General features: G+C 60.5%; 2 protein-coding genes and 1 pseudogene across 3 annotated transcripts; 2 read left to right on the forward strand and 1 right to left on the reverse strand.

Annotated features, from left to right (window-relative positions):
• LOC144929394 (HLA class II histocompatibility antigen, DR alpha chain-like) lies at positions 1 to 5,844 on the reverse strand. 2 transcript variants are annotated; one of them, XM_078848750.1, is made up of 5 exons: positions 5,711 to 5,843; positions 3,962 to 4,219; positions 3,052 to 3,333; positions 2,612 to 2,762; positions 1 to 862 (listed from the first exon to the last, which is right to left on the reverse strand). In XM_078848750.1, exons 1-5 carry the CDS (start codon positions 5,790 to 5,792, stop codon positions 859 to 861), a joined length of 777 nt encoding a protein of 258 aa, XP_078704876.1. In that variant the 5' UTR covers positions 5,793 to 5,843; the 3' UTR covers positions 1 to 858. The 2 variants fall into 2 exon arrangements, with proteins under 2 accessions (XP_078704876.1, XP_078704877.1); XM_078848751.1 differs by lacking the exon at positions 1 to 862 and having other exon boundaries at positions 2,608 to 2,762; positions 5,711 to 5,844.
• A 1,784-nt stretch (positions 5,845 to 7,628) lies between these two features.
• On the forward strand, positions 7,629 to 15,392 carry LOC144929389 (DLA class II histocompatibility antigen, DR-1 beta chain-like). Its single transcript, XM_078848745.1, has 6 exons — positions 7,629 to 7,827; positions 8,957 to 9,226; positions 10,865 to 11,146; positions 13,960 to 14,070; positions 14,619 to 14,642; positions 15,012 to 15,392. Exons 1-6 carry the CDS (start codon positions 7,722 to 7,724, stop codon positions 15,023 to 15,025), a joined length of 807 nt encoding a protein of 268 aa, XP_078704871.1. The 5' UTR covers positions 7,629 to 7,721; the 3' UTR covers positions 15,026 to 15,392.
• Positions 15,393 to 22,855: 7,463 nt separating this feature from the next.
• On the forward strand, positions 22,856 to 24,520 carry LOC144929281 (kinesin-like protein KIF20B pseudogene; annotated as a pseudogene).
• Positions 24,521 to 26,296: the final 1,776 nt, after the last annotated feature.

The raw sequence follows: 26,296 nt of genomic DNA on the forward strand, positions 1-26,296 counted from the left end.
AACGTCCCAAAAACCCACTTTATTGCTGTTAGCAAAGCAGCAGAGCGAGATCGGGGGCGGCCGGGCTGTGGACACACACGGGGCGGGGGCTATACGGGGACTGGGCCCTTCCCACACAGACCCCGCGCTGGGCCCTTGGACCCGGGGGAGCCGCACACGGGTGCCATGGGGCCTTTAGCCGGGCACTGGGGCTGCCCCACCCCCAGCCATGAGCCTGATCCCGCTCCGTGGGAACCCCATTGACCTCAAATGGCCGAATCTGCCCCAAAGCCTGCTGGGTAATGGCTGGAGGGGCTTTACCTGGGGTGCCTGACAGCAGCCTCTGGCCAACAGGGGCTGGGGTCGGGGCCCAATCCAGCACCCACTGGAGTCAAGAGAAACCTTCCCCATGACAGCAATGGGGTTTGGATCAGCCCCATGTGCACTTCTGACCCCTGACAAGGGGCAACCCTCATTCCTAGCCCCATGGGGCAGCAGCCCTCTCCCCTTCTGCCCCCCTGACGAGGGGCGACCCCCATTCCCAGCCCCATGGGGCAGCAGCCCTCTCCCCTTCTGCCCCCCTGACGAGGGGAGACCCCCATTCCCAGCCCCATGAGGCAGCAGCCCTCTCCCTGGATAGGCGCCCCCCTCCCAAGCCGAGGGTGCGGGGGAAGCTCGAGGGGTTGGCTCCCCGGTGAATCTCCAGGGGGTTGGCTTGTCACAGGTATGGGGCCAGGGGGCTCCCAGCTGGGTACAGCAGCTGACACTGGCGGACACGGAGCAGGGACGCTGGGGGCAGAGCTGAGGGGGGTGGGTGGCGCGAGCGGGTCTCACGAAGGCACCTGGGAAGGATTCAGGGGCCCCGGCTCCGCCCCACATTTATCTGAAAGGCAAAGAGGGTCAGTTACCAGGAGCCCCAGGCCCCGATGCGAGGATGGCAGGGATCGGGGCTGTTCCCCAGAGCCCCCAGGGAGCCTCCCATTGATGCAGGGGGAGCTAGGTGGGGGCTGGGCTGGGAGTCTCCTGATACCAGTCAGCTCTGTGTTCTTGGGGAACCAGGGCGCAGTATCCAGCCTGTCTGACACATGAAGGACACCCCCCCTCCGCCCCCAGCCTCTGCTTGAACCAAAACCGATCAGAGAAAAGACTTGCAGACAGCAGTGAAGGGCGCTGAGAGACACACCTAGACCCCTCCTGACAAGCGTGACAGGATTAAGGCAACTCCCCCAGCCTCATCTGCATCAAAGATGGGACAGGGAGGCATCCCCATTAGCACACAGAATGGAGAACGGAGATTCCCACACAAGAACCGCACTGAACTCTGGGCCCAGGGAAGCACGGCATGATGGGGGATCTCTGCTCCAGATGTTAATGAACCTGCACACACCCAGCTCAGCCGTTATCAGACCAATCCTAGTAATGAATCCTTGATTGATATCCCAAAATACCGAAGCTGCCTAATTGCACTGTGAGCTCCCTGGAAGGAACACCTCCCAGAGCCAGGAGTGATCAGCTCTTCCTGTCTAGTCTATCCTGAGTCATCAGATTACCCATAAACAAATCTAGTGTTCTCCCTTGAACCCTTGTTGTTTCCCTACAAAAAACCCCGACCCACCCTCCAGTCAGTGTTCTGATGCATGGACCCAAACTCTGTATCAATTCCACTGGGATTTCATCTTCTCCTGACTGATCGTGCTGGAGGCTCTGCCTGTTTCCAGCACTCAGGACCCCGAGCTACTCCCGCCACCTGGGAACCCCGACCCGTTCAGGCTTCATGGAGTGGTGAGATCCCTCTCTTTCTCTCTCTCTCTGTTCTCTTTTCTACCTCAGGTATAACGTTCTAACCCTGACTTGTTTGATCAGCTCCAGTTTTCTACATATGACTTTTGTAACCTTTAATAATGTTCTGTCGGTTTAGGCTCTCCTTGTGTGGTTATCACTATTATTCAATAAATAACTTTTATGGTTAAGCTGGTTGCTTCCCTCCCTCTCCCTCTGAACTTTACGCTTTTGTGTTTTTAGCTTCCCCATTTACTTTGGAGCAATGCTTCTCTTACCTAAGCTAAAGAGCCCTGTAGTGCCCCCAGATATCGTGGGGTTTGCTCATCCAGTGGGTTACGACCAGAACAATTGTAACGTGAAAGTGGGGACAGGGACGTGCTGAACCTGTGACATAAGAGGGTGGCAGCTTGGAAGTGCTGCTCGACCCAGACTACAAGTCCAGGGGCATATAAGGGTGGCAGATTGAAAGTGCTGATTGACCCGGTCCACTCAGACAGCGTCTGTGTCTGGAGGAACCCAGCCCTAGGGAACCTAGGTCCTGCAGGATCGCTCCACTGAGAGGGGACTTGCAGGAGGGAGAAGCAGAGCTCCATATCAACACACAAGTGACACAAAAGGAACATGGATAGAATTACAGACCCCCCCGCCCCCCAGAAGAGTAACCCTAATATATGAGCATACTTCAAAGTCATGGGCAAATCTGGTAACACTCCCCAGCGGGTGCTGGGTGGAGGAGGGGCTGTGGCTGGCTGGGGGAGCACAGCAGGTGGGGGGGTCTCCCCAAGGGGTGCTGGGTGGGCCCAGGGGCTGCGGGTGCAGTGGGTGCCCTCCCTGGGCAGCGGCTACTCACAAGGGGCCCCGCGGGTTGCGGGCGGCGTTCATCTTCATGCCCTTGATGATGAGGATGGTGCCCGCGATGATGCCGATGATGCCCATGGCCAGGCCCAGGGCGCACACCAAGGTCTCAGTGGTCTCGGGGACGGGGGTGGGCACCTGGACTTCTGGAGAGAGGGGGAAAGGGACAGGGCATGGAGTGAGGGGGGCTGTTCCCAATCTTCCCTCCCAGAGCTGGGATAGAACCCAGGTGTCCTGGCTCCCAGCCCCCCTGCTCTGACCCACTAGACACTGCTCCCCAACCAGAGCTGGGATAGAACCCAGGTGTCTGAGCACCCAGTTTTGCCCCCGCTCTGACCCACTAGTCCCCACTCCTATCCCAGAGCCAGGAGAGAACCCAGGCGACCTGGCTCCCAGCCCTGTGCTCAGCGGGGTCCCCGGGCACCCCAGCCTCACCCCAGTGCTTCGTGAAGGGCTCGGGCAGCCCCCAGTGCTCCACCCGGCAGTCGTAGAAGTCACCCTGGCTGGGGAGGAAGGGCAGGTAGGAGAACTTGCGGAAGGAGTTGTCCTGGCGGGGGTAGAAGTCGGTCTCCGAGACGCCCCCCGTCACCTCCTGCCCGTTCTTCAGCCACGTCACGCTGAGCACGGGTGGGGAGAACTTGTCCACAAAGCAGATCAGGACGTTGGGCTCCCCCAGCTCCACGGGGTCTTCGGGGAACACGGTCACCTCAGGGGGCGCTGGGGAGACAGGGGTGAGTAGGTCCCATTGCCTGCGCCTGAGCCAGCCAGTCCCTGCCCTGGGGCTGAATCGGAGCCAGCACCCCCTAGAGGGGAAAGGTCCCGTGCCCCATTCCCTGCCCCCCTGAGCCAGCCAGTCCCTGGTGCTCACGCTCCAGCTCAGAGGTCTCTCCCCAGGACTGTGGGGGCGTCACCGGGGCCGTCCCAGCTCCCTGCCCTGACGGCTCATGGGGCACCAGGGGCCGGCGAGAGAACCCCTCAGGGGCAGGGCTGGGGCTGGGCAGGGGCAAGGAACAGCCCTCGGCAAAGAGATGCCCTGGGCCACCAGCCTGGAGGGTGTGAACTGCCCGGGACCCCTGCCCTGCACAGCCCTGGCCCGGCTGACTGGCTCCCCGGAGCCCTGCAGGGGCTGTGGGGGGAGCTGGGAGGAGACTCTCAATCTCTGGTGGAGTCTGGTATCAGGCCCGGGTGGGTGTGCGAGGAGGGGAAGGTAGGGGAGAGTTGGGAGGGGTCTCTGCTCAGGAAGCTGGGGAGAGGGATCCGGGGAAGCGGGGAAGGGGCCAGACCCCTGGCAGGGAAGGTGGTGGGAGGGCTCAGGCCCCTGGTGGGGAAGGTGCCCCCCCCTTACCGTTCTGGGCCCGCGTGCGGTTCGACCTCTGGATCATGATCTCCATGTTCTTCTTCAGCACGGCGATGTTGCCCAGGGCGCCCTGCGCCTCGAAGCTGGTGAACTTGCCGAAGTCGGGCAGGCGCCAGACGGTCTCCTTCCTCTCCAGGTCCACGTGGAAGATCTCGTCCTGGTCGAACTCGAACATGAACTCCCCGGCCTCGCGCTGGGCCGGGTCCGTGCGCTGGTAGAAGGCCACCTGGGAGAGCATGTTCTCCGCTGCGGGGAGACGGGCGTCAGCACCGGCCACCTGGGGGGCTGATCCCCCGCCCGGGGGAGGGGGTCTCAGAGCTTCCCCCAACAGCGCAGCCCCCCAGCTCCCGGGCTGTGACATTTGCACAAACATTCCCCGGTGTCGGGGGGGGGCAGGTGCGTGGAGCACGGCGCCCCCCAGCATCGCTGGGGGCAATGGGGCCACCACTGACTGCGAGGGGAGAGCGCCCCTGCCCCAGTCCCCCCAGCACAAGCCCCCTAGGGCTGCCCCGGTGCAAGGACTGAGAGAGCAGAGACCCCCCTACTGACACCTGCTCGCTTCCCTGGTTTCCATTCACGTCTCCCAGCCAAGCAGGGACCAGACCAAACCCGGCTCAGCTGGCAAGGGGGGACGGGACCCAGCCCGAACCAGCTCCTGGGGGCGTTGGGGGCTGTGGCTGCAGGACATTTCATTCTCCCCTCTGTCCATGGGGCTCGTTCTGTATCCCGGCATCGCCATGATCTGGTTCTCGGGGCGATTTCAATCCCTGGCCCCCGACACTCACCCCCCGCCCCGGGGCTGGTCACCAGGAGACCCGGGAACTCCCCAGCCAGAGACATTAAAGCTGCACTGGGGGGGTCAGACACCCTCCGGGAGGGGGAGGGGTCTGGCTCAGGCTGGCATTCCCCAGGGCCCAAGGGACTTCGGCACCCACATCCCAGGGCAGGGGTTCTCAAACTGGGGGTCAGGACCCCTCAGGACGTCACAAGCTTATAACACGGGCGGTCATGAACTCTCAACCTCCACCCCAAACTCCACTTTGCCTCTAGCATTTATAATGATGTTAAATATCTAAACAAGCGTTTTTAATCTATAAGGGGGGTCGCACTCAGAAGCTTGCCGTGTGAAAGGGGCCACCCATACAAAAGTTTGAGAGCCACTGTCCTAGGGATCCCAGCTCGCCCGGCAGGATCTCACCCAGCCATCGCAAAGCAGGGAACCCGCCACCACTAGCCAAGGAGAGACAGTGCCCCACAGAGCCCCCGTGGGTCTGAGTCCTGGGGACAGGCCAGGCCAGTCCAGACAATGGGGACAGGCCAGGGAGCAGGGCCAGGGGCTCCCTGCTCTGCACAGACGCTCTCACTGCTCAGCAGGGTCTGGCCCTGGAGTGACCCTCTGGGGAACGTTCCCCCATCTCCCCTGTGTGGATTGGGGGGCTGCACCCCTAGGGCAGGGCTGTGTCATACCCAAACCACAGCGACTTCCCCCCGATCCCTCTGCTGCCCCCGTGCCGGCTTCCCCTCCCCCCTCCCTGACACAGGGGTGAGACCCACCACCCTCCACCCCATCCAGATCAGCCCCCCCCCTCCCTCCTATGGGACGAGACCCTCCTCCCTGCAGCTCCCGCCATGCCCCTCAGCCCCCCATTGTCCCCTCCCTGGGGGTGGGAGCCGGGCGCTATGGGGGTCAAGCTGCCCCCCCAGGCCCAGGCGTCACAGCCCCCGCCCCGCCCGTACCTGTCACCGCCCCGGCGCCCGGCAGGGCCAGCAGGGTGAGCAGGGCCAGCTGGGCCATGGGGACGCCCCGTCCTGCGCCCATCTCCTCTCCCCGGACACTGGGCTGGGCGTGGGGCCGGCAGTGCTAGGGGGCCGGGGGGGGCACGTGTCACACCCTGGGGGGCAGGGCTGGGGGGCAGCGCCCGGCATTGGCCAGGGGAGCCCGCCCCAGGGTCCCGCACCCAATGGCAGAAATCCCTGCGCCGAGCAGGCTGTTACCGGGCAGAGCAGCAGGGCTGAGCCTCGCCGAGAGGAGACGGAGAAATTCAGTGTTCCCGGCTCTCAGGATTGTGTCACGAGTCTCAGGATAATTCTTGTGTTTTCCTAAAGCCCCAGCTCCTGGAGTCACGTGGGTCTGGGACGATTCCAGCCTCGATCTTAGAGACAAAGTGAGTGTCCAGCCCTTGGGGCTGCGGGGAGAGCTTCAAACTGTGACCCCCGGGCACCCGAGGGGCTCAAAGAGCAGAAGGCAAATAAACCCCACAGCTGGTATTCGTACATCGTCGCAGGATTTTAAAGCATTTGGGGCTGACCACACGGCACATTCCTGGCCAGATGCCTGCTCCTGGCGTGGACACGGCGCCTCCAGTGGGGGGTTGTCCCAGGTGTGGACACAGCGCCGCTGGGGGGGGGGGGTATTGTCCCAGGTGTGGATGCGCTGCCGTCGGGGGGATTGTTCCCGGTGTGAAGACAGCACCTCCCCAGACGGCGCTCATGCCCCCCCCCAGGCACCCTGCTCTGCAGCACGGCTGGGCGCAGATGGGGGACTTGGCCGGCCCAGCTCTCCACTGGGGGGTCACACCCCTGAGCCACAGAGATCTGCTGGGACAAGTGTAGACCAGGCCACACACGGGGTTTGGGGCATCATCCATGGAAGACTGGGACACGGGACCATCACCTATGAGGCCCCAGGACGGGGACGGACTGGCTGAGGAGGTGGGGACGGGGACATGGGGCCTTTCCCCTCTGCTGGCACCGGCTCCGACCTGCTGTTAGTGACCAAACCCCCTCCCCCCGGGGTCTGTCCTGGGCCCTGTGTGGGTGTGTCAATCCGTGTCCCCTGCCCAAACCCGCTGCCATCCGTCCCCCCACCCCCACCCCCACCCCGCTAACGCGCTGGGTGTTCACACTGCCCCTGGCAGGAGGGGCCGAGAGGGGCTGGCCTGGGACCCAGGAGCCCTGGGGTCATTCCCGGCCCTGCCACAGACTGTGTGTGACCCTGGGCCAGTCAGTGACTTCTCTGGGCCTCCCTCCCCAGCTGGGCATTGGGGATAATGGCCCGGCCCTGCCCCACGGAAGCGGGGGGCAAATGCAGTGGAGAGGGGCTCAGAAACAGGGGGGCCAGAGAAGCCACTTAGGGAGATCGATGGTGGGAGCAGCTGGGAGGCTGAGCTGTGCCTGACCCATGGAGACTGAGCCCCCTGCTCTGGTGGGGTGCCTAGGGGGGCAGAGCTACGGCCCATGGAGGTGGGGGAGGAGGAAGCTCAGAACTTCTGCCTGTGGGGCCAGCCCCGAACCTTCCACTGGGCCTAAATTTATCCACAACCAGAGACCCCCCCCACAGACCCAGCCTGCCCAGCCAGCAGCAGAGGGTCGAGGCACCAGGGGAAGGGGACGGAGGGTCCCAGGCCCGTTGCTGGGGGCCCTGCTCTGGTGAGGGCTGGTCCCTGGGCTGGCCCCACTCTCCAGCTGCCCCGGGGCCATGGCAGGCGCCGGGCGAGTCCTGCAGCCCGACCCCAGGCCCTGCTCTGCCCCCTACGAGGGAGAAGTATGGAACCGAGACCTGCTGGGGCCGGCTTTGCCTGGCAACGGATGATGCTGCCCAGACCCGATGCTGACTGGCCCTGGGCTGGGGGTGCCCAATCCCCGGGGCCGTGGGCAGCGTCCCGGGTCTGGTGCTTGGAGCTGGGCAGAGAAGGTCTCAGTCTGCGGGGTCCCGACGACTTTCCAGATCTCTCCCTCCTGAGCCGCGATGGGGGCGGGTCGGATCCTGGGGGCCGGGAGCCCCTGGGCTGGGGCTCTGCTCGTGACACTGACGGTGCTGAGAACCCACCTGGCTCATTGCACGGAGCCCCCAGGTGAGCAGAGACCCCATCACCCCGGGGGCTTAATCTGTAATGAAAGAGGGGCCAGGGCTCTGCCCTGGCACAACTTAAGCACTGCCCAGTGCCCGGGGAGCCCCGTCCTGGGCAGGCGCTGGGTGTATCCTGGGGGAGGGGGGTGATCAGACCCACACGCCCCAGGAAGCTCCATCCTGGACAGGCACTGGGTGTATCGGGGGGGGGGGGGATCGGACCCCACCCACCCTGCGGATCATGGCCCAGGTGGGTGCTGTGTGTATCTGTGAGGTTGGATTGGACCCCACAAACATGCCCAGGGAGCCACATGCCAGGCAGGCGCTGGGTGTATCAAGGGGTTCAGACCCCACATGCCCTGGGGAGCCCCATCCTGGTCACGGGTGCATTGGGGGAATCAGACCCTGCTCACCCCGGGGAGCCTGGGCAGGCGCTGGGTGTATCAGGGAGGTTCAGCCCCATATGCCCTGGCGAGACCCATCCAGGCAGACAGCAGATGTATGAGGGGGGGATTGGACCCCACACACCCGGGGAGCCCTGTCCTGGGCTGATGCTGGGTGTGTCGGTCTCTGTCTTTTCTCCATGAGCTCCGGCTCCCTGTGTGGTGTTTGGGGGGGTCCCAGGCTGGGGAGGGGCCATGGGGGGAACCAGGCCCCTCCCATGGGGGTGAGACTCAATGCAGAGAATCGTTCCCTTTTACACCCTTCCCCCCTCCGGGGAACCTGGAGTCAATCCACATTAACAGGCTGCTCCAGAGCCAGACCCGGGACCTTCTCCTGCCCCTCAGCGACCGGCCCCCAGCCCCCGTGTCAGTGCCCCCGGCCTGGCTCCCCGCCACCCGGCGCCCCCCATCTGTGCTGTGCCTCCTGTGACTCAGTCTCCCCACACCCCGCCTGTGCCCCACCCCCGTTTCTCTGCTGTTCCTTCTACCCCGCCCCTCCCCCCGTGTCCCCCCCGCTCAGTGTCCCCCCGCCCCCCCGCGTCTCCCCACGTCACTGTCACCCCCCCCCCAGACCTGCGGGCTCCCGCGGCGCCCAGTGGATCCAGGGCGGGGCTGGGGGGGTCCCGGGGCTCGGGCTGTCCCCGCCCCCCCCCGCTGAGCCTGAGCCCGAGCCCGGCCCGCCCCCCCCAGAGCATTTCCTGTACCAGGAGAAGTCGGACTGTCTCTACGCCAACGGCACCGGGCGGGTCCGGTTCCTGCACCGGTACATCTACGACCGTCGGCAGTTCCTGCACTTCGACAGCGAGCTGGGGGTGTTCGTGGCGGACACGGAGCTGGGCCGGCCCGACGCCGAGGCTTGGAACAGCCAGCCCGAGACCCTGGCGTCCTACCGGGGGGAGGTGGACCGGTTCTGCCGGCACAACTACGGGGCGGTCCAACCGTTCAGCGTCGACCGCAGAGGTGAGTGCGGGGGCGGGGCTCCGAGGGGGGCGGGGCCGCAGAGGTGAGTGCCGGGGCGGGGCTCCGAGGGGGCGGGGCCGGAGAGGTGAGTGCGGGGGCGGGGCTCCGAGGGGGCGGGGCCGGAGAGGTGAGTGCGGGGGCGGGGCTCCGAGGGGGCGGGGCCGCAGAGGTGAGTGCGGGGGCGGGGCTCCGAGGGGGCGGGGCCGGAGAGGTGAGTGCGGGGGCGGGGCTCCGAGGCGGCGGGGCCGGAGAGGTGAGTGCGGGGGCGGGGCTCCGAGGGGGGCGGGGGCCGCAGAGGTGAGTGCGGGGGCGGGGCTCCGAGGGGGGCGGGGGCCGCAGAGGTGAGTGCGGGGGCGGGGCTCCGAGGGGGGCGGGGCCGCAGAGGTGAGTGCGGGGGCGGGGCCGCAGAGGTGAGTGCGGGGGCGGGGCTCCGAGGGGGGCGGGGCCGCAGAGGTGAGTGCGGGGGCGGGGCTCCGAGGGGGGCGGGGGCCGCAGAGGTGAGTGCGGGGGCGGGGCTCCGAGGGGGGCGGGGCCGCAGAGGTGAGTGCGGGGGCGGGGCCCCGAGGGGGCGGGGCCGCAGAGGTGAGTGCGGGGGCGGGGCTCCGAGGGGGGCGGGGCCGCAGAGGTGAGTGCGGGGGCGGGGCTCCGAGGGGGCGGGGCCGGAGAGGGAGCGCGGGGGCGGGGCCGCAGCAGGACACGCCCTGCCCCGCCCCCTCCTCCCCTCGCTGGGCGCGATCCGCCACCTGCACCCCGGGGGGGGGACCGAACGTCTCGCGCCACGGCGGGAGGGGGGGGGGCAGCAGGCGCTGGGGCGGGGTCACGGGGGGGGAATCTCCCCTTCCCCCCCCCCCGCCCCGCCCTGGTCTGGCTGCGGCGCCCCCTGTCGGCAGGGAGCAGAGCCCCACCCCGGGTCAGTCTCTGGGGCGCCGGTGACCCCTCCCCCTTCCCAGCCCCCCCCGCCCCTCTGAGGGGTTCAGCCCCCAGCGCCCCCCCAGACCCTCCTCGGGGCAGGCGGCTGCTGCGGCTCCTACCCCCCTTCCTGGGCTCGGGGGGCCGGGCGATGGGGCAGAACTTTCCCCTCCCCCCAACCCCGCCCCTCCCCCCTCGGGGTCCCCACTGGCAGGGGTCAGCGCAGCCCCTGGTCCCTGGCTGAGACCCCGTCTCCCGGGGCCCCGAGGGTCAGACCGTCCCCGGCTCTGTCCCCATGGGGGTGACGGGACGCGACTCCCCTCGGGCCCTTCCTGCCGGAGCCTGCCCAGGGCAACGGGGGGCAGGAGAGAACCAGCCCCACCCCAGGGCAGTGAGGGGGGAACGGGGTGGCCAGGCAATCAGACCCCACACACCATGGGGAGCCCCGTCTGTCCTGGGCGTGTCCCGGGGAACGGGACCTTACACATCCCGGGTGCCCTGCCCCGGGCAGCTGCCAGGTGTCTTGGGGGGGTCGGATGCCCTGTCCTGGAACGGCACCGTGTGTGCGGTTGGGGGGATTGGACTCCACACACCCTGGGGGGCATCGCCCTAGGCAGGTGCTGGGCACATGCGGGGGTTGGGGGGAGTATTTCCCTGGAGGGGCCCCTGTTCTCTCTGAGCCCCCGTCCATCTCCAGACCCTTTCCCAGCTCTCTCTCTCTCCCCCCAGTTCAGCCTAAGGTGAAAGTTTCCCCCACGACATCGGGGTCTGGGCCCCACTCCCACCTGCTGGTTTGCTCCGTGACGGGGTTTTACCCCGGGGGGATCGAGATCAAGTGGCTGAAGAACGGGCAGGAGCAGACGGCCGGGGTGGTGTCCACGGAGCTGCTCCAGAACGGAGACTGGACCTTCCAGATCCTGGTGATGCTGGAGATGAGCCCCCGGCGCGGGGACGTCTACACCTGCCAGGTGGAGCACATCAGCCTGCGGGGCCCCCTCGCCGTGAACTGGGGTAAGAGCCTCTGGGTCACCCAGCCCCCACAAATACCAGCCCAAGCCAAGACTTCAAAGCACTGTCTGCCGTAGCCTTTCGTTCTGTTTACGCTGAATCGCACTCCAGTGGGTTCAGCTCTGGGCTGCAGTCTCAAGTTCCACAACGTTGTCTGTGTTTCTTCTGGATTTAGAGCCCATAGGAACACATGGAGCCGTAGGCACCCAACGCATACGAGAGCATCTGTCTTTTAGCAGTTTTATTAAGGTTACCAACAAAGTTATACATGTCACCGCATATACAAGTCCTAAACATACGTCCCACGTGCCAGTTACACCTCCAGACTTACTCGCCTCCTCCTCGATGGTGTTAGAGTCTCTTGCCCCCTCCTGGATTGACCATCAATATACGGGAGTGGTTCCTGCTGGTTTTCCGTAGGACGCTCCATTTTCCTGCTCCGAGCACTTGGAAGTATTTATTGACAGGTTTCAGAGTAGCAGCCGGGTTAGTCTGTATTCGCAAAAAGAACAGGAGGACGTGTGGCACCTTAGAGACTAAGCAGTTTATTTGAGCATGAGCTTTCGTGAGCTACAGCTCACTTCATCAGATGCATACTGTGGAAAGTGAAGAAGATCTTTTTATACACACAAAGCATGAAAAAATACCTCCCCCCACCCCACTCTCCTGCTGGTAATAGCTTATCTAAAGTGATCACTCTCCTTACAATGTGCATGATAATCAAGGTGGGCCATTTCCAGCACAAATCCAGGGTTTAACAAGAACGTCTGAGGGGCGGGGGGGGGGGGGGTGTAGGAAAAAGCAAGGGGAAATAGGTTACCTTGCATAATGACTTAGCCACTCCCAGTCTCTATTCAAGCCTAAGTTAATTGTATCCAATTTGCAAATGAATTCCAATTCAGCAGTCTCTCACTGGAGTCTGGATTTGAAGTTTTTTTGTTGTAATATTGCAACTTTCATGTCTGTAATCGCGTCACTAGAGAGATTGAAGTGTTCTCCGACTGGTTTTTGAATGTTATAATTCTTGACATCTGATTTGTGTCCATTTATTCTTTTACGTAGAGACTGTCCAGTTTGACCAATGTACATGGCAGAGGGGCATTGCTGGCACATGATGGCATAGATCACATTGGTGGATGTGCAGGTGAACGAGCCTCTGATGGTGTGGCTGATGTGATTAGGCCCTGTGATGGTGTCCCCTGAATAGATATGTGGGCACAGTTGGCAACGGGCTTTGTTGCAAGGATAGGTTCCTGGGTTACTGGTTCTGTTGTGTGGTACGTGGTTGCTGGTGAGTATTTGCTTCAGGTTGGGGGGCTGTCTGTAGGCAAGGACTGGCCTGTCTCCCAAGATTTGTGAGAGTGTTGGGTCATCCTTCAGGATAGGTTGTAGATCCTTAATAATGCGTTGGAGGGGTTTTAGTTGGGGGCTGAAGGTGATGACTAGTGGCGTTCTGTTATTTTCTTTGTTAGGCCTGTTCTGTAGTAGGTGACTTCTGGGTACTCTTCTGGCTCTATCAATCTGTTTCTTCACTTCCGCAGGTGGGTACTTTCTTCGATACTTTCCACAGTATACATCCAATGAAGTGAGCTGTAGCTCACGAAAGCTTATGCTCAAATAAATTGGTTAGTCTCTAAGGTGCCACAAGTACTCCTTTTCTTTTTAAGTATTTATTGGTAACTTTGGTTTTATTTGAAACTTTAATTTCACTTCCTGCTTTTTATACTCCTTGGGCGGAGTTGAAATCCAGGGTGCTGGTTTAGTTGCTACGGCCGTGGGTTGAGGGGGGGTGTGCTGACTGCTCAGTGGCATGGAATTCATTTGCTGCTGTATTTCTTACATGTCAACGCTCGTGAGAATTTAGGTTCGGGGTCCAGTACCGATGCGTGTCCACCCTGGGAGCACTCTTCCAGAAGTGCTGAACTCATTCTCTAAAGCTTATAGTTATATTCAAACCCAACAGGTGCCAATGGTAGAAACTTATTTTGCTCTGGGATTTACAGATTAATTAGATTAGGGATTTTGGAAACAACAGCTGTAACAGCTGGAGAGACTTCATTTAAGTTTTGATCATCCGTACGAAGACGCCATGATCCATCTGGTTTTTGTCCTGGCCAAATGGGAGAATTGCACATGGAAGTACACACACAAATGATTTCTTGTTGCGGAAGAGAGTCAATGGTTTTAGCAATTTAAGGTTTGGCCTGATTTGGAAAAGGACACTGCTTTTGCGGGGGGAAACTTTCTTCTAAAATTTTAACAGTTACATCCAGATTTTTACATTTACGTTGTGTTTAGCAAAAGCATCGACCCTACTCACAATTTTTAGAGCACTTGTTTGAGCCCTGCTAACCCAAATCTATTGACCTGGGCTGGGAACTCCTGTTCTCCCTGTCTCACAGCACAAGGACAAGGGGACGCTCGACGGAGGGGGCAAATTCACACCTGGGAAAAGCAAGGACTTTTTCCACACACTGTGAAGTTCCCCTGTGGAACGAACAGCCACAGGATATAACGGACCCAAGAGCTGAGCAAGGTTTACAAAGGGGTTGTCCAGTTCTGTGGCTCACAGGAGTATCCAGGGCTCGACTAGTTCATGCTGACAATGGGCAGGATGTCAGACCTCGCGCTGCAGAGCCGGAGACCGATCTCTGATGATCACAGACCGGGAGGAGCCCTGATGTCCCATAGCTGCACCTGCGGGCTATGCCCCGGGCTCTGCCCCGGCTGGCGCTGGTCCCTGGTGCTGACGGGAGCCTGGCCCGGAGTCCTCTGGCTCTGACCCGACTGCCCGTTCCCCTTTCCCTGTCTCACAGAGGCACAGTCTGATGCTGCCAGGAGCAAGATGCTGACGGGCATCGGGGGCTTCGTGCTGGGGCTGATCTTCCTGGTGCCAGGACTCCTCATCTACCTGAAGAATAAGAAAGGTGAATGGCTCCGGGCGGGGTCGGGGCACCAGGGTTTCTCTGTGGGGGGGATGTGGGCCTGGCTGCAGGCTCCTTCCCACCCCACAGCAGGGGCTGCTCAGAGCCTGGCAGGGGCCTCCCAACTTCTAGTCGGCTGGGGCTGGGTCAGATCTCCCCCCCACACCCACCCTTAGGGTAGGGACAGAGCAGGGGCCATGGGGAGATCTCAGTGGGGGGCCCCAGGGCCAGCCTGGGAGCTCCCATTCTCCCCTCTCCCGGCCGAGACCCCGGGGTGGGACAGAGACCCCGACCCCTCGCAGTGCAGGGAGCTGCCCGTACCCCGGGGCTGAGAGCCTTTCCCGTCCCCTCCCCCAAGGCGGGGATCCTGGGGCAGGGATTTACAATACTGTAATAACAGGCTAGGGGGGAACCCCAGGTCTGGGGGTTAGACGGGGGCTGGGGTCCTAGTGAGGGGCGTTCCATGCCATGGGGCGGGGGCTGGAGCTCTGACCCCCAGGATCCGGCTCCCTCTGCCCACAGCTTTGACCATGTCTCTCTTTCTTTTTCAGGGCGCCCCATTCCCCAACCTGCAGGTAATTTCAATTCCCCTCCCCCCGTTAAACCCACCTCCCCCCACACTGACCATGGGCTGCCTGGGACACCCGTGGGGCGGCTGCTTCTGCCCCTCGGCCCATGACACCCGCCCGGCTCAGCCCCGGGGCAGCTGGGCAATGGGGCCCTGGCACCGCAGAGGAGGAGTCTGCGGCTCCCTCGGTCCTCGTTCAGGCCGATCCCCGAGCTGCTCCCGGGGGCAGAGGGTCCTGGGTCCTGCCGAGCATCGCCCAGCCCTGCGGCTGCCGGGCAGAGTCCCTGGGGGCGCCCTGGGGCCTGGCAGAGAAAATCCCCCGTCCCTCCCGTTAGCCCCACGGCCAGGGGCTGATTTCTCTCCCCTCTCCCTGCAGGGCTCCTGAGTTAGATCCTGGGCGTCGGATCCCCCAGCCGGCAGAAGTTTCCGTCCGTCTCTCCCAGCCCCTCGCCCAGCCCGGAGAATGCAGAACCTGGGGCTGGTCCCTTCCCGTCCCCATCTGCTCCGCGCGCTCTGCCCGGCTCCAGCCCGCGCTGCCCCCGCCTGGGGACCCGTCCCTGCCCCTCAGTCCCCGCAGGGCCCTGGGGCGACCCCTCCTGTGTTAACCCTTTCCCTGCCCCAGCCCAGCCCCACGTTCCCTCTCGCTGACCCCGCGGCCCTCGGGGAACCTTTGGGGGACGCTGCTCCACAGCCCGGGGGGAAGCTGGACCGAGGCCGGGCGCTGTTAGAACTGCTGCACCCTAATAAACCATCCCCAGCCCCCCCGGCTCCGTGCTCACTGCTCCCCCGGGGCCGGGACAGGGCTGGGGCCACTGCGCCCGCTGGGCTCTGGCTGGGGGGAGCGGGACGCAGGGCACAGAGCAGCTGCCCTGGGGGAGGGGACTCCCCAGACACACCATGGGGCCATTTAGCGGCTGGAGGGATCAGGGTTGTTGTGCTGGGGAGGGCCCTGGGCAGGGCCGGATCTGACGGGAGGGAGGGGGCAGGACCCCAGAGGGGGGCTCTGCGGGTGGGGGTGACCCCTGGGGGAGGCTGTGGGTTCCCAGTCCCAGTGCAGACCGGTTCCTTCCCCAGGGGAGAGGCAGCTGCAGAGGGGGGGATGCTCCCGTCCCCCTGGTGAGCCTGGGGGGCACCCCAAGAGCACGGACACCCCGGCCTGGGGTCAGCGACAGGGCCGGGCTGCGATGGGGGGGCTGTCATTGAGCTGGGCTATGGGGCAGGGCAGTTATTATCCAGGAGCCCAAACCCCCCAGGGAGTCACAGCCCCATCCCCCCAGGGGGCCAGAGACTCACCAGTGACACGGGAGCCCCATCCCAGTCAGAGAGTCCCACATCCCGCTGTGGGGGTTGCTTGTGGGGTCCCAGCTATTCGGGACCCCACAACCTCTGGGGCGATATGTGGGCTGGGTGCTCACATTCCCCCTCCCCCCAGCCCGGCCCTGCTCTGTCGCTGTTACCCTGCCCCAGGGCTGCCGGGGAGACCCCAGCCCCTGCCGCACCATGGCCATTCATGCTCCCCTGGCCCTTCCCCGCCGCTCCCATTGGATGCTGTTTCCCAGCTGCCAGGCCCCACCCCAGCGGTGGCTGCATTTCTGTGGGGGAAATTGGCCCCAGTGCTATCGGGGTGCAAAGAGCCCTGGGACCCTGGTGGGGGAGTGTCCCGGAGAGCGGGGAGATGAGGCCGTGGGGACGTCCCTGTCAGCTGCTCCCATGGGCTGTCCCCGTGGGAGGGGACACAGGGCCAGGGCATGAATCTGTGTGAGTCACTCAGAGCCTGGCCCGCTGCTCCTTCTGCTGGCCAAGACCCCCCTGCCATGGAGTCTTCTCTCTCCAGCGCCCCACATGGACCATCCCGGCCCTACTCCTGCCCCCCGCCACACCCCCGCCCCGGCTATTCACCATCCTGCCTCTGCGCTAACCAAAGTCTGTGTCACACCTAACTATGGTGCAGCTACGGCAGCCCCATGGGCCAGACAGAGCCCAGCCCTGGGCACCAGGACTCCTGGGTTCCAGCCCAGCTCTGAGTACGGGCCCCTCCAGACTCCAGCCCTCGAGCGCGGCCTCGCTGGGCTTTCCCTGCACAGGCTCCGTCAGGGAGGGCAAATGGACAGGGCTGCGCTGAAGGGCCGGGATTGGGGGGAGGGACTGGCTGGCTCAGGGGGCCAGGGCCGGGACATGGGGCCTTTCAGTCCAGGGCCGTCAATCCCGTGTCAGCGGAAAGTCCCCGTGCAATTGCCCACAGCCCAGTGGAGACATTTCTCAGGCCCCGCGACCCCGAAAGGGTTAACTCTCTACGTCGTTTCACACCCCGGCAGCCTGTGGGCGGACAGACAGACAGACAGACTGACGTCTGCTTTCCCCCTCACCTGGTTTCACTCCCCCCCGCCCCCAGGGATGGTTCTGAGCCCCCAGCCCGGGGCCCCAGCAGCATCCAACACACTCTGCTCCCCGCCCCGACTCTGCCCGGCGCCCGGTGATGCCCGGTCGGTGCCGCGCTGCCCCTGGCCGAGCCCCGGAGGTGCTAACCCCGGCCCAGCGTCCTGCTTGTTGGTGCGTCAGTGAGACACCAGGGTCCCATGGGCGGGCGTTATTTCGGTGCCAGGGACTTTCCACCCGAAACCACCCGGGCCTGCAGCCTGGCTGGCATCCGGGGGCCTGGCCCAGCCCCACACCTGCACTGGAGAGGAATAAACTACGAGTGAAATGCAGCCCCGGTCGGTGTCCTCACCCCATGGTACAGAGGGGGACACTGAGGGAAAGCGACTTGTCAGAAGCCACAGAACTGTGATAGAACCCAGGAGTCCTGGTTCCCAGCCCCCCGCGCTAGTCCCCACTCCCCTCGCAGTGTTAGGAAAGTACCCAGGAGCCCTGGCTCCCAGCCCCCCACCCCCCACATGCTAGAGACAAGCATGGGGGCTGTCTGTCTATCTGGGGTGCTCAGTCAGAGGAGTGGGGCTGGTGTGGAATGAGGGGTCCTGGCTGAGGATGGGGGTTTGGGGGTGCTCAGGCTCAGGGTGCAGACGGAGGGACAGGCTGCGGGTCACGGATACAGACATCCCTGCCCAAGCAGGACCCTGTGCGGCCGGCTTTCCTGGGGGCGGGTTCTGGGTGTGTGTGTGGGGGGGGCGGGGGTCTGTCGGACACGTCCCCTCCCTCATGGGTGAGGCACGTCCCAAGAAATCAGGGCCATCCTGCGCTTTCCCCGCTGGATTCCCCCCACCACACCCCATGTTCCTGCTCCCTGCCCCTCTGAGCTCTATGAAGAGGGTGCTGCCGTGGGGGTGAACGGAGCACCCCCCCGTGACACTCTCAGAGACAGACACGGGTCGCTCCCTGTCCCCACGGCGTCAGCAAATGCTGCTCCCTCCAGGGACCCCAGGCCAAGGGATCCCCCTGCCCCATCCCACCCCGGCACAGACCCATAGTGTGACGAAGCAGGACTGTTCTTAATGTTTCCTCTGAATACTGTAGGGGTGCCTCAGTTTCACCAAGGCAGTTCTTAAATCTTTAGGGGGTGTAATTGTTGCAGAGCAAAGGGCCAGGGTACATAAATGGCCGACACTCTGTCTCCTGGCCACTGTTGGCCTGGGCCCTTCCCCCCATGTGAGGTGAGAGCTAAAGGGCTGGAGAACAAAGAGATCAGGTGCCCTCCTGGCCCAGGAAAGAAACAAAGCCCAGAGGAGAGGGGGCTGGAGGGAGTTTCAGTTTGGGGCTGGCTGGGGACAAGGAGTGAAGTGCAGACGGGGTTGTCTGGCTCACTGCCCCCCAGAATGGACCCGGCTGAAGGGTCCTGTTCTCTGCACCTACAAGCTCTGTGTTTGACCATGTTCCTATCATCTAATAAACCTGTTTCCCCGGCTGGATGAGAGTCACATCTGACTACGGAGTTGGGGGGCAGGACCCTCTGGCTTCCCCAGGACCCTGCTTGGGCGGAGTCGCTGTGGGAAGCACATGGAGGGGCAGAGGAGGCTGAATGCTCCGAGGTCAGACCCAGGAAGGGGGAAGCCGGGTGAGCTGTGTGTCCTGCAGACAGGCTGCTCCCAGAGAGGAGACTTCCCCAGAGTCCTGCCTGGCTTCATGGGGAGCAGTTCCAGAGCATCGCTCGGGGACTCCCTGACACATAGCGAATACCATCCCAGAGCCGACAGCCTGCCCCACGGGGCTCCAGAGAGCAGGACAGGGTGTGAGCAGCTGTGGGGGGAATTCTGGGGCTCTGCAAACACCGGCTGCTCCCCCTGGGGCGGGGGTCAGGCCCTCTCCCCCCTGCCCCCCCAGCTTGTGCCCACCCAGCAACGGCTGCCACCACCACAAGATCTTGTCTTTCGAGCTGGGCATTTGCAAGGGACAGACCCTCCCCCAGGGCAGGAGACATATGGGGGGACCTCAGGGGGAAACACAGCCCTGCTCCCCCACCTCCACCCCTGTCAGAGAGGGCAGGGTCCCATGGTGGGGGGACCTTGGTGGGGCCAGGCTGAGCAGAGAGCAGGCCGGGTCCTAGGGCAGTGCCAGGCGGTTGTAGGGCCTGGCTATGGAGGGCCGGGTCCCCAACCGGGGTCACTCGGGACTGACTCATGGAGCGACCTCGAGTCACAGCCGGTCTGGGGGGGCCAGCCTGGACTATAGCCGGGTGGACGTACAGCCCATCAGGACAAGCTCCGGGCGAGGCCGGACGCAGAGATCCCGGCTGAAATCCCCGGGGCCGAGTTACGCAGGAGGCCAGGCTGGCTGAGCAGAACCTGGGGGACGTTTCAGAGACCCAGGACTGCACCCCCTAGAGCCCTGGCTCGGGCGATTCCGGGGATCCCCTGGCCCCAGGCCTGTAACCCCCCAACACAGAGACCATCAACATTCACATTTCACACCCCTTAAAACGCCCCTCCCCGGGCTGCTACCGCAACCAGCGCCGGGCACCTGCCTGGACACCTCTGAGCCCAGCTCCTCGGCTGGTCGGCCCCTCTCTGGATTAAGTTTAGAAGTGTGTGCAACAAGAGTGATGTAGTGGTGGGAGTCTGCTATAGACCACCGGACCAGGGGGATGAGGTAGATGAGGCTTTCTTCCGGCAGCTCACGGAAGCTACTAGATCGCATGCCCTGATTCTCATGGGTGACTTTAATTTTCCTGATATCTGCTGGGAGAGCAATACAGCGGTGCATAGACAATCCAGGAAGTTTTTGGAAAGCGTAGGGGACAATTTCCTGGCGCAAGTGCTAGAGGAGCCAACTAGGGGGGGCGCTTTTCTTGACCTGCTGCTCACAAACCGGGTAGAATTAGTGGGGGAAGCAAAAGTGGATGGGAATCTGGGAGGCAGTGACCATGAGTTGGTTGAGTTCAGGATCCTGACGCAGGGAAGAAAGGTAAGCAGCAGGATACGGACCCTGGACTTCAGGAAAGCAGACTTCGACTCCTTCAGGGAACGGATGGCCAGGATCCCCTGGGGGACTAACTTGAAGGGGAAAGGAGTCCAGGAGAGCTGGCTGTATTTCAAGGAATCCCTGTTGAGGTTACAGGGACAAACCATCCCGATGAGTCGAAAGAATAGTAAATATGGCAGGCGACCAGCTTGGCTTAATGGTGAAATCCTAGCGGATCTTAAACATAAAAAAGAAGCTTACAAGAAGTGGAAGGTTGGACATATGACCAGGGAAGAGTATAAAAATATTGCTCGGGCATGTAGGAATGTTATCAGGAGGGCCAAATCGCACCTGGAGCTGCAGCTAGCAAGAGATGTCAAGAGTAACAAGAAGGGTTTCTTCAGGTATGTTGGCAACAAGAAGAAAGCCAAGGAATGTGTGGGCCCCTTACTGAATGAGGGAGGCAACCTAGTGACAGAGGATGTGGAAAAAGCTAATGTACTCAATGCTTTTTTTGCCTCTGTTTTCACTAACAAGGTCAGCTCCCAGATTGCTGCGCTGGGCATCACAAAATGCAGAAGAGATGGCCAGCCCTCTGTGGAGATAGAGGCGGTTAGGGACTATTTAGAAAAGCTGGACGTGCACAAGTCCATGGGGCCGGACGAGTTGCATCCGAGAGTGCTGAAGGAATTGGCGGCTGTGATTGCAGAGCCACTGGCCATTATCTTTGAAAACTCGTGGCGAACCGGGGAAGTCCCGGATGACTGGGAAAAGGCTAATGTAGTGCCAATCTTTAAAAAAGGGAAGAAGGAAGATCCTGGGAACTACAGGCCAGTCAGCCTCACTTCAGTCCCTGGAAAAATCATGGAGCAGGTCCTCAAAGAATCAATCCTGAAGCACTTGCATGAGAGGAAAGTGATCAGGAACAGCCAGCATGGATTCACCAAGGGAAGGTCATGCCTGACTAATCTAATCGCCTTTTATGATGAGATTACTGGTTCTGTGGATGAAGGGAAAGCAGTGGATGTATTGTTTCTTGACTTTAGCAAAGCTTTTGACACGGTCTCCCATAGTATTCTTGTCAGCAAGTTAAAGAAGTACAGGCTGGATGAATGCACTATAAGGTGGGTAGAAAGCTGGCTAAATTGTCGGGCTCAACGGGTAGTGATCAATGGCTCCATGTCTAGTTGGCAGCCGGTATCAAGTGGAGTGCCCCAAGGGTCGGTCCTGGGGCCGGTTTTATTCAATATCTTCATAAATGATCTGGAGGATGGTGTGGATTGCACTCTCAGCAAATTTGCGGATGATACTAAACTGGGAGGAGTGGTAGATACGCTGGAGGGGAGGGATAGGATACAGAAGGACCTAGACCAATTGGAAGATTGGGCCAAAAGGAATCTGATGAGGTTCAATAAGGATAAGTGCAGGGTCCTGCACTTAGGACGGAAGAACCCAATGCACAGCTACAGACTAGGGACCGAATGGCTAGGCAGCAGTTCTGCGGAAAAGGACCTAGGGGTGACAGTGGACGAGAAGCTGGATATGAGTCAGCAGTGTACCCTTGTTGCCAAGAAGGCCAATGGCATTTTGGGATGTATAAGTAGGGGCATAGCGAGCAGATCGAGGGACGTGATCGTTCCCCTCTATTCGACATTGGTGAGGCCTCATCTGGAGTACTGTGTCCAGTTTTGGGCCCCACACTTCAAGAAGGATGTGGATAAATTGGAGAGAGTCCAGCGAAGGGCAACAAAAATGATTAGGGGACTGGAACACATGAGTTATGAGGAGAGGCTGAGGGAGCTGGGATTGTTTAGCCTGCAGAAGAGAAGAATGAGGGGGGATTTGATAGCTGCTTTCAACTTCCTGAAAGGGGGTTCCAAAGAGGATGGATCTAGACTGTTCTCAATGGTAGCAGATGACAGAACGAGGAGTAATGGTCTCAAGTTGCAGTGGGGGAGGTTTAGGTTGGATATTAGGAAAAACTTTTTCACTAAGAGGGTGGTGAAACACTGGAATGCGTTACCTAGGGAGGTGGTAGAATCTCCTTCCTTAGAGGTTTTTAAGGTCAGGCTTGACAAAGCCCTGGCTGGGATGATTTAACTGGGAATTGGTCCTGCTTGGAGCAGGGGGTTGGACTAGATGACCTTCTGGGGTCCCTTCCAACCCTGATATTCTATGATTCTATGATTCTCTCCTCCAGGGAGCCCCCTGCGCCCCCCAACTCTGGGACAGGGGAGCACTGGAGAGCTGGGGGAGCTCTAAGCCCTATGGCGATGGGGCCGCCGGGGCCCAGCTGGGGGGACCTTGCTGGAGTGGGTGTGGGGGGGAAACGCAGCATTGGGTGCGGGGGCTCAGTTTGACCCGAAACCAGCAGAGCACGTCAGCACACGCGGCTTCTCACATAATCCAGGGGGTCGCTCACCAGCTTGTAGCTCGGCACGTTTGCAGGATCGGGGCCTCTAGCCCCTTAGTGACCTGCCTGTGTCCCCCTCCCCCACCGTTCTCAGCCCCTGGGATCTCCTTCCAGCTCCTCCCGCTGCCGGACACGGACCTGGCCGGGCGTTTCCCCTCGGGCCCAGAGGGTAGAACATGGTGTCTGGTGCTGGGCCGAAGGGGGACTCCCCAGTACATTAATTAACGCTTAATAAATACATCACAATTAAATACATGACAGAGCGAAGAAGCTGCCATGACAGACTTTCCTTCACGCGAAGCTCTGGTGAAAGAAGAGAGACCCACCGGGAGTAACGGGAGGGGGGATCCCGGGGAGGCCAGAGGGGCTGGTAGGGGGCGCGGACAGAGAACAAGCCTAGAGGCAGAGTGGCTGCAGGGTTGACCCCTGTGGGAGATGGCAAAGTGTGTCCAGAGATGGATTTCACACCCCTTGGCCGTAGAGATGATATAAGGCCGACTAACGACCGAGTGAGAGAAGACATTGCTGTGAAATATTCAATCCTTCACCCAGCGAAAGAGGTAGACTCGCAAAACAGCACCAACACTCACAGCAAAACTTCCGAATCATCTGCAGACTTGGAAGAACCCAGAAAAGACCCTGAACCACCGACCGTGGGCGAGCGTGGCAAGTGACAGGACGTCTTCTGTCTGGGTGTCCTTTTGTGAGCTTGACAACAAGTGCGTTTACCACGTGTCGCTCCCAGGGTCAAATGACCAGAAAAGAAGGGTGCCGTGTCTTGCCCAAGACATCAGAGGCTGCTCTGATGTGAAAGATCTGCCGTGGATTCAGTTTTCGGATTCAAAAGCAGCTTTTCAACTTCTGCAGCTCGGGCTGAAGCACCAGAGTGTTGCTTGCAGCAAGCGGGATCCTCACTCCCGTAGAAGTCGCAGCGTATCCACTCTTCAAAGGCTAAAGACGGAAGATCGTGAAGCTCCTGCTGTAACCCGAGTCAGTGAAGTGGCGCTCTGTGGTCTGGCTGGCTCAGAAAGACGTTTCAAGACGCGCAATGAGGGTGATAGATTGAAAGAGAGTGGAAATATTCACACTTCTCTACTGATTCTAGGCAAATGCCTCCATGCACTCAAGAACAGTCAACAGCCAAAGCTGCTGCTGCACGTACCATTTCGGGACACTCGCTTCCTTCAAGGCTTTTTCAGGGGAAGAGGAAAGCTTTATAGGATGGTAAACATCAGCCAGTGTGCTGCTGCGTGCGACAAACGCTCAATGTGCTCAAGCTCTCAGCAGTTGCCCCAAAAATTTGTGTTCAAGACTCTTCTAACGCTCCCCAAGAGCAGCCAGTTGTCCAGAAGTCTGCAAGAGACGCGTCTCTCCTAAATAACGCTGACAGGAAAATGCAGGTAGCAAGAAAAAGAGCCCCTGTACTTTGGGACAGGAGCCTGGAAGATGTGATAGAAGACGATGAGCATTTAACTGTGGATAACAATGACACACATGAAGAGCATGATCTGGCAAAAGAGATGGCAAATGAGGAGGAGGAGGAAAAGAAAGTAATTCTTGGAAAAGAAGAGTATCTGAGACTACTAACTCTAATAGAAGACTTGGAAAGCAAGCTGATCAATGAAAGCAAAGATAAATTAATCTTGGAATTAAAAATTCATGAAGAAGGCACACAAGAATTTACTCCGTATTTTGCTCAACGGGAAACAGTTTTCAAGCAATGCCTTTCTCAGGATCCAGAGTTGCTGGAAGAAGATTCTGAACAACGCTTGGAAATCTACAAGGATTTGGTAAATGAATGTGCCAAAAACCTGGATGAAGAACAGGAGATGAAGAATTCCCAGTGTACTGAAAGAGCTGGAATGCTGGAAGGAGGCGAGAATGGAGATCCCGAAAAGTGTACTGCTCTTGAGGGTATTATTGATTCTCTGCAAGATGATGTCACTGATATTAAGAAGCAGGCAGAAGGAGGTTGCAGGTATATTGGATCCCGAGAAGACCCACAGGAAGCGACTGCTTGGCTTGAAGAAAAACTGGGGAAAGTTACCGTTGAACTAACTAAAACCAAAGAAGAGCTGACATGGAGAACTGACGAGCTTGAAATGCAGGTGATTAAATAAAGTGAATCTGCCCGACAACTTGAAGAAGCTACTGAGAAAATGACGACAGTGAATAACCGGATTCAAGAGCTAATGCAGATGGTGGAGCAAAAAGAGGATGTTATCAGTAGGCTACAGGACTTAATATCCCATTGAGAAGCTAGAGTAAAAGACTATGACAACCCTGGAACTGCTATTGAAAGACAAACGGCAAAGGAGACCAGCAATGGGACAATAGAAGGACTCAGTCTGGTGGAAATGTGAAGCACGTGTTCCTCTGAGGAGAAGAAAGCCAGCAATGTGAAATACTACATGGAAGTCACTGGTTATTTTCCTTGTCTTGGGTGTTGCCTCTAAATTCTTAAAATAAAATAAATAAACTAACTGCTTTTAGAAAAAACAAACCATCTCCCCCGTGGGTGGAGACACTGATCACTGTCACTGCAGGAGGGAACAATAGAGTGGGATGCCCAGAAGAAGGAATGACTTGAGGACAATGTCCTGAAGGGTCCCTTACCCTTGCAGAGCTTTCCTAGCTCCGACACTCACATTTCCGCGTCGGGTGGGTTCGCCCACAGAAATAAAAGTCTGCACCTCTTCCACGTGCCTTTGGACCAACGGCAAAAACCAGCTACAATTCAAGGGACTTTTAAAACTGCCTCTGAAACTGAGTTAACAAAATAAATGAACAACCGGAAAAGACACTTGGCAACTGAACAGGGATGCATGGACGTCTTTGCAAAGCAGGTGTGCGGTTTCTTACGGGAAAAGCCACCAGCTGTCTGGAAGGGAAGAGCAGCTAGATTTCCTCGCCCCGGGGAAATGAAATCCCCAAACAGAGAATGGCTGTGGCTGTGATGATGCTGACGACTGGGGCTTGCTCACCTGTGGCTCCCCCTCCCCGCGCTGTGCAGGCACCAGGCAGGTCTGAGTCTGCAAGCAGGCGCCCTGCCTCAGGGGCAGCTCCCACTGGGCATGGGGGCCAATGGGCTGGGGGGGAGGGGGAAGGCAAAGGGGGAGTGTGACGAAGTGGGGGAGTTTCCTGTTTTTCCTTGTTTCCTGTGGGGGATTTTCTTGGTTTTGTCAATGGGTTGCATGCAGAGGGGGTGGGACTCAGTTTCCCTCGGTGCTACGGGTTTAAGGAGGTGATGGGAGAGGGAGTTTGTTGTTACAGAGGACCAGGGAGGGAACTTGGGACCCCAACCACTGGCGTGGAGAATGGAGACCCCAGCGACTGGTGATCGTTGACTGGTGACCCGGAGGCCCAGCTCAGGAGGCCCAGCCGGGTCTGGCCAGCGGGACGACAATGGGCTGCGAAGAGAGGAGAGGAGGCCCAGGCCACTCTGTTTACCTGAAGAGGAGACAATGGACGGGCGGGAGGGGCTTGGGGCCGGTGAGATCAGATGCCCAGCTGGGAAGCAGGGGGGCTCGGAGCTGAAGAAAGGGAGCAGGCAGGTCCCCCCTGGATGCAGGGGAGACTGGGATGTGCTGGGCTGAAGGAGGCCAGGCCTGAGGCCCTGAGAGTGTCCTGTGCTGGGTTCAGACAGTCAATAAACCCTCCTGTTTTACGCTGGCGGAGAGTCACTCCGGTCTAGAGAACAGTGGGGCATCATCCCCTTCGGGGGGTGGAGGCCCCGGGGGTCCAGAGCGAGGGGACTCCCTGAGGGGGCCCACGGCAGAGACAGGGGTGCTGAGGCTCAGAGCGGTGCAGCTCCAGAAGATGGAGGGGCTTAACCCCGAGAGAGAGTGGACCCCCGGGAGAAGGGCTGTCTCACTGAATGGGGCACCCCCCACGGA

This window comes from Lepidochelys kempii, chromosome 14 (assembly GCF_965140285.1).
Source record: "Lepidochelys kempii isolate rLepKem1 chromosome 14, rLepKem1.hap1, whole genome shotgun sequence".
Lineage (NCBI taxonomy): Eukaryota > Metazoa > Chordata > Testudines > Cheloniidae > Lepidochelys > Lepidochelys kempii.

Excerpts from the sequence above, each read along its gene's own strand:
- LOC144929389 (XM_078848745.1), top strand. The coding sequence starts at position 7,722 with ATGGGGGCGGGTCGGATCCTGGGGGCCGGGAGCCCCTGGGCTGGGGCT. Across the intron at positions 9,227-10,864 it reads GTTCAGCGTCGACCGCAGAG|TTCAGCCTAAGGTGAAAGTT; the intron begins GTGAGTGCGGGG and ends CTCTCCCCCCAG. Across the intron at positions 14,071-14,618 it reads CTACCTGAAGAATAAGAAAG|GGCGCCCCATTCCCCAACCT; the intron begins GTGAATGGCTCC and ends TTTCTTTTTCAG.
- LOC144929394 (XM_078848750.1), bottom strand. The coding sequence starts at position 5,792 with ATGGGCGCAGGACGGGGCGTCCCCATGGCCCAGCTGGCCCTGCTCACC. Across the intron at positions 4,220-5,710 it reads GGGCGCCGGGGCGGTGACAG|CGGAGAACATGCTCTCCCAG; the intron begins GTACGGGCGGGG and ends GTCTCCCCGCAG. Across the intron at positions 3,334-3,961 it reads CCGCACGCGGGCCCAGAACG|CGCCCCCTGAGGTGACCGTG; the intron begins GTAAGGGGGGGG and ends CTGTCTCCCCAG.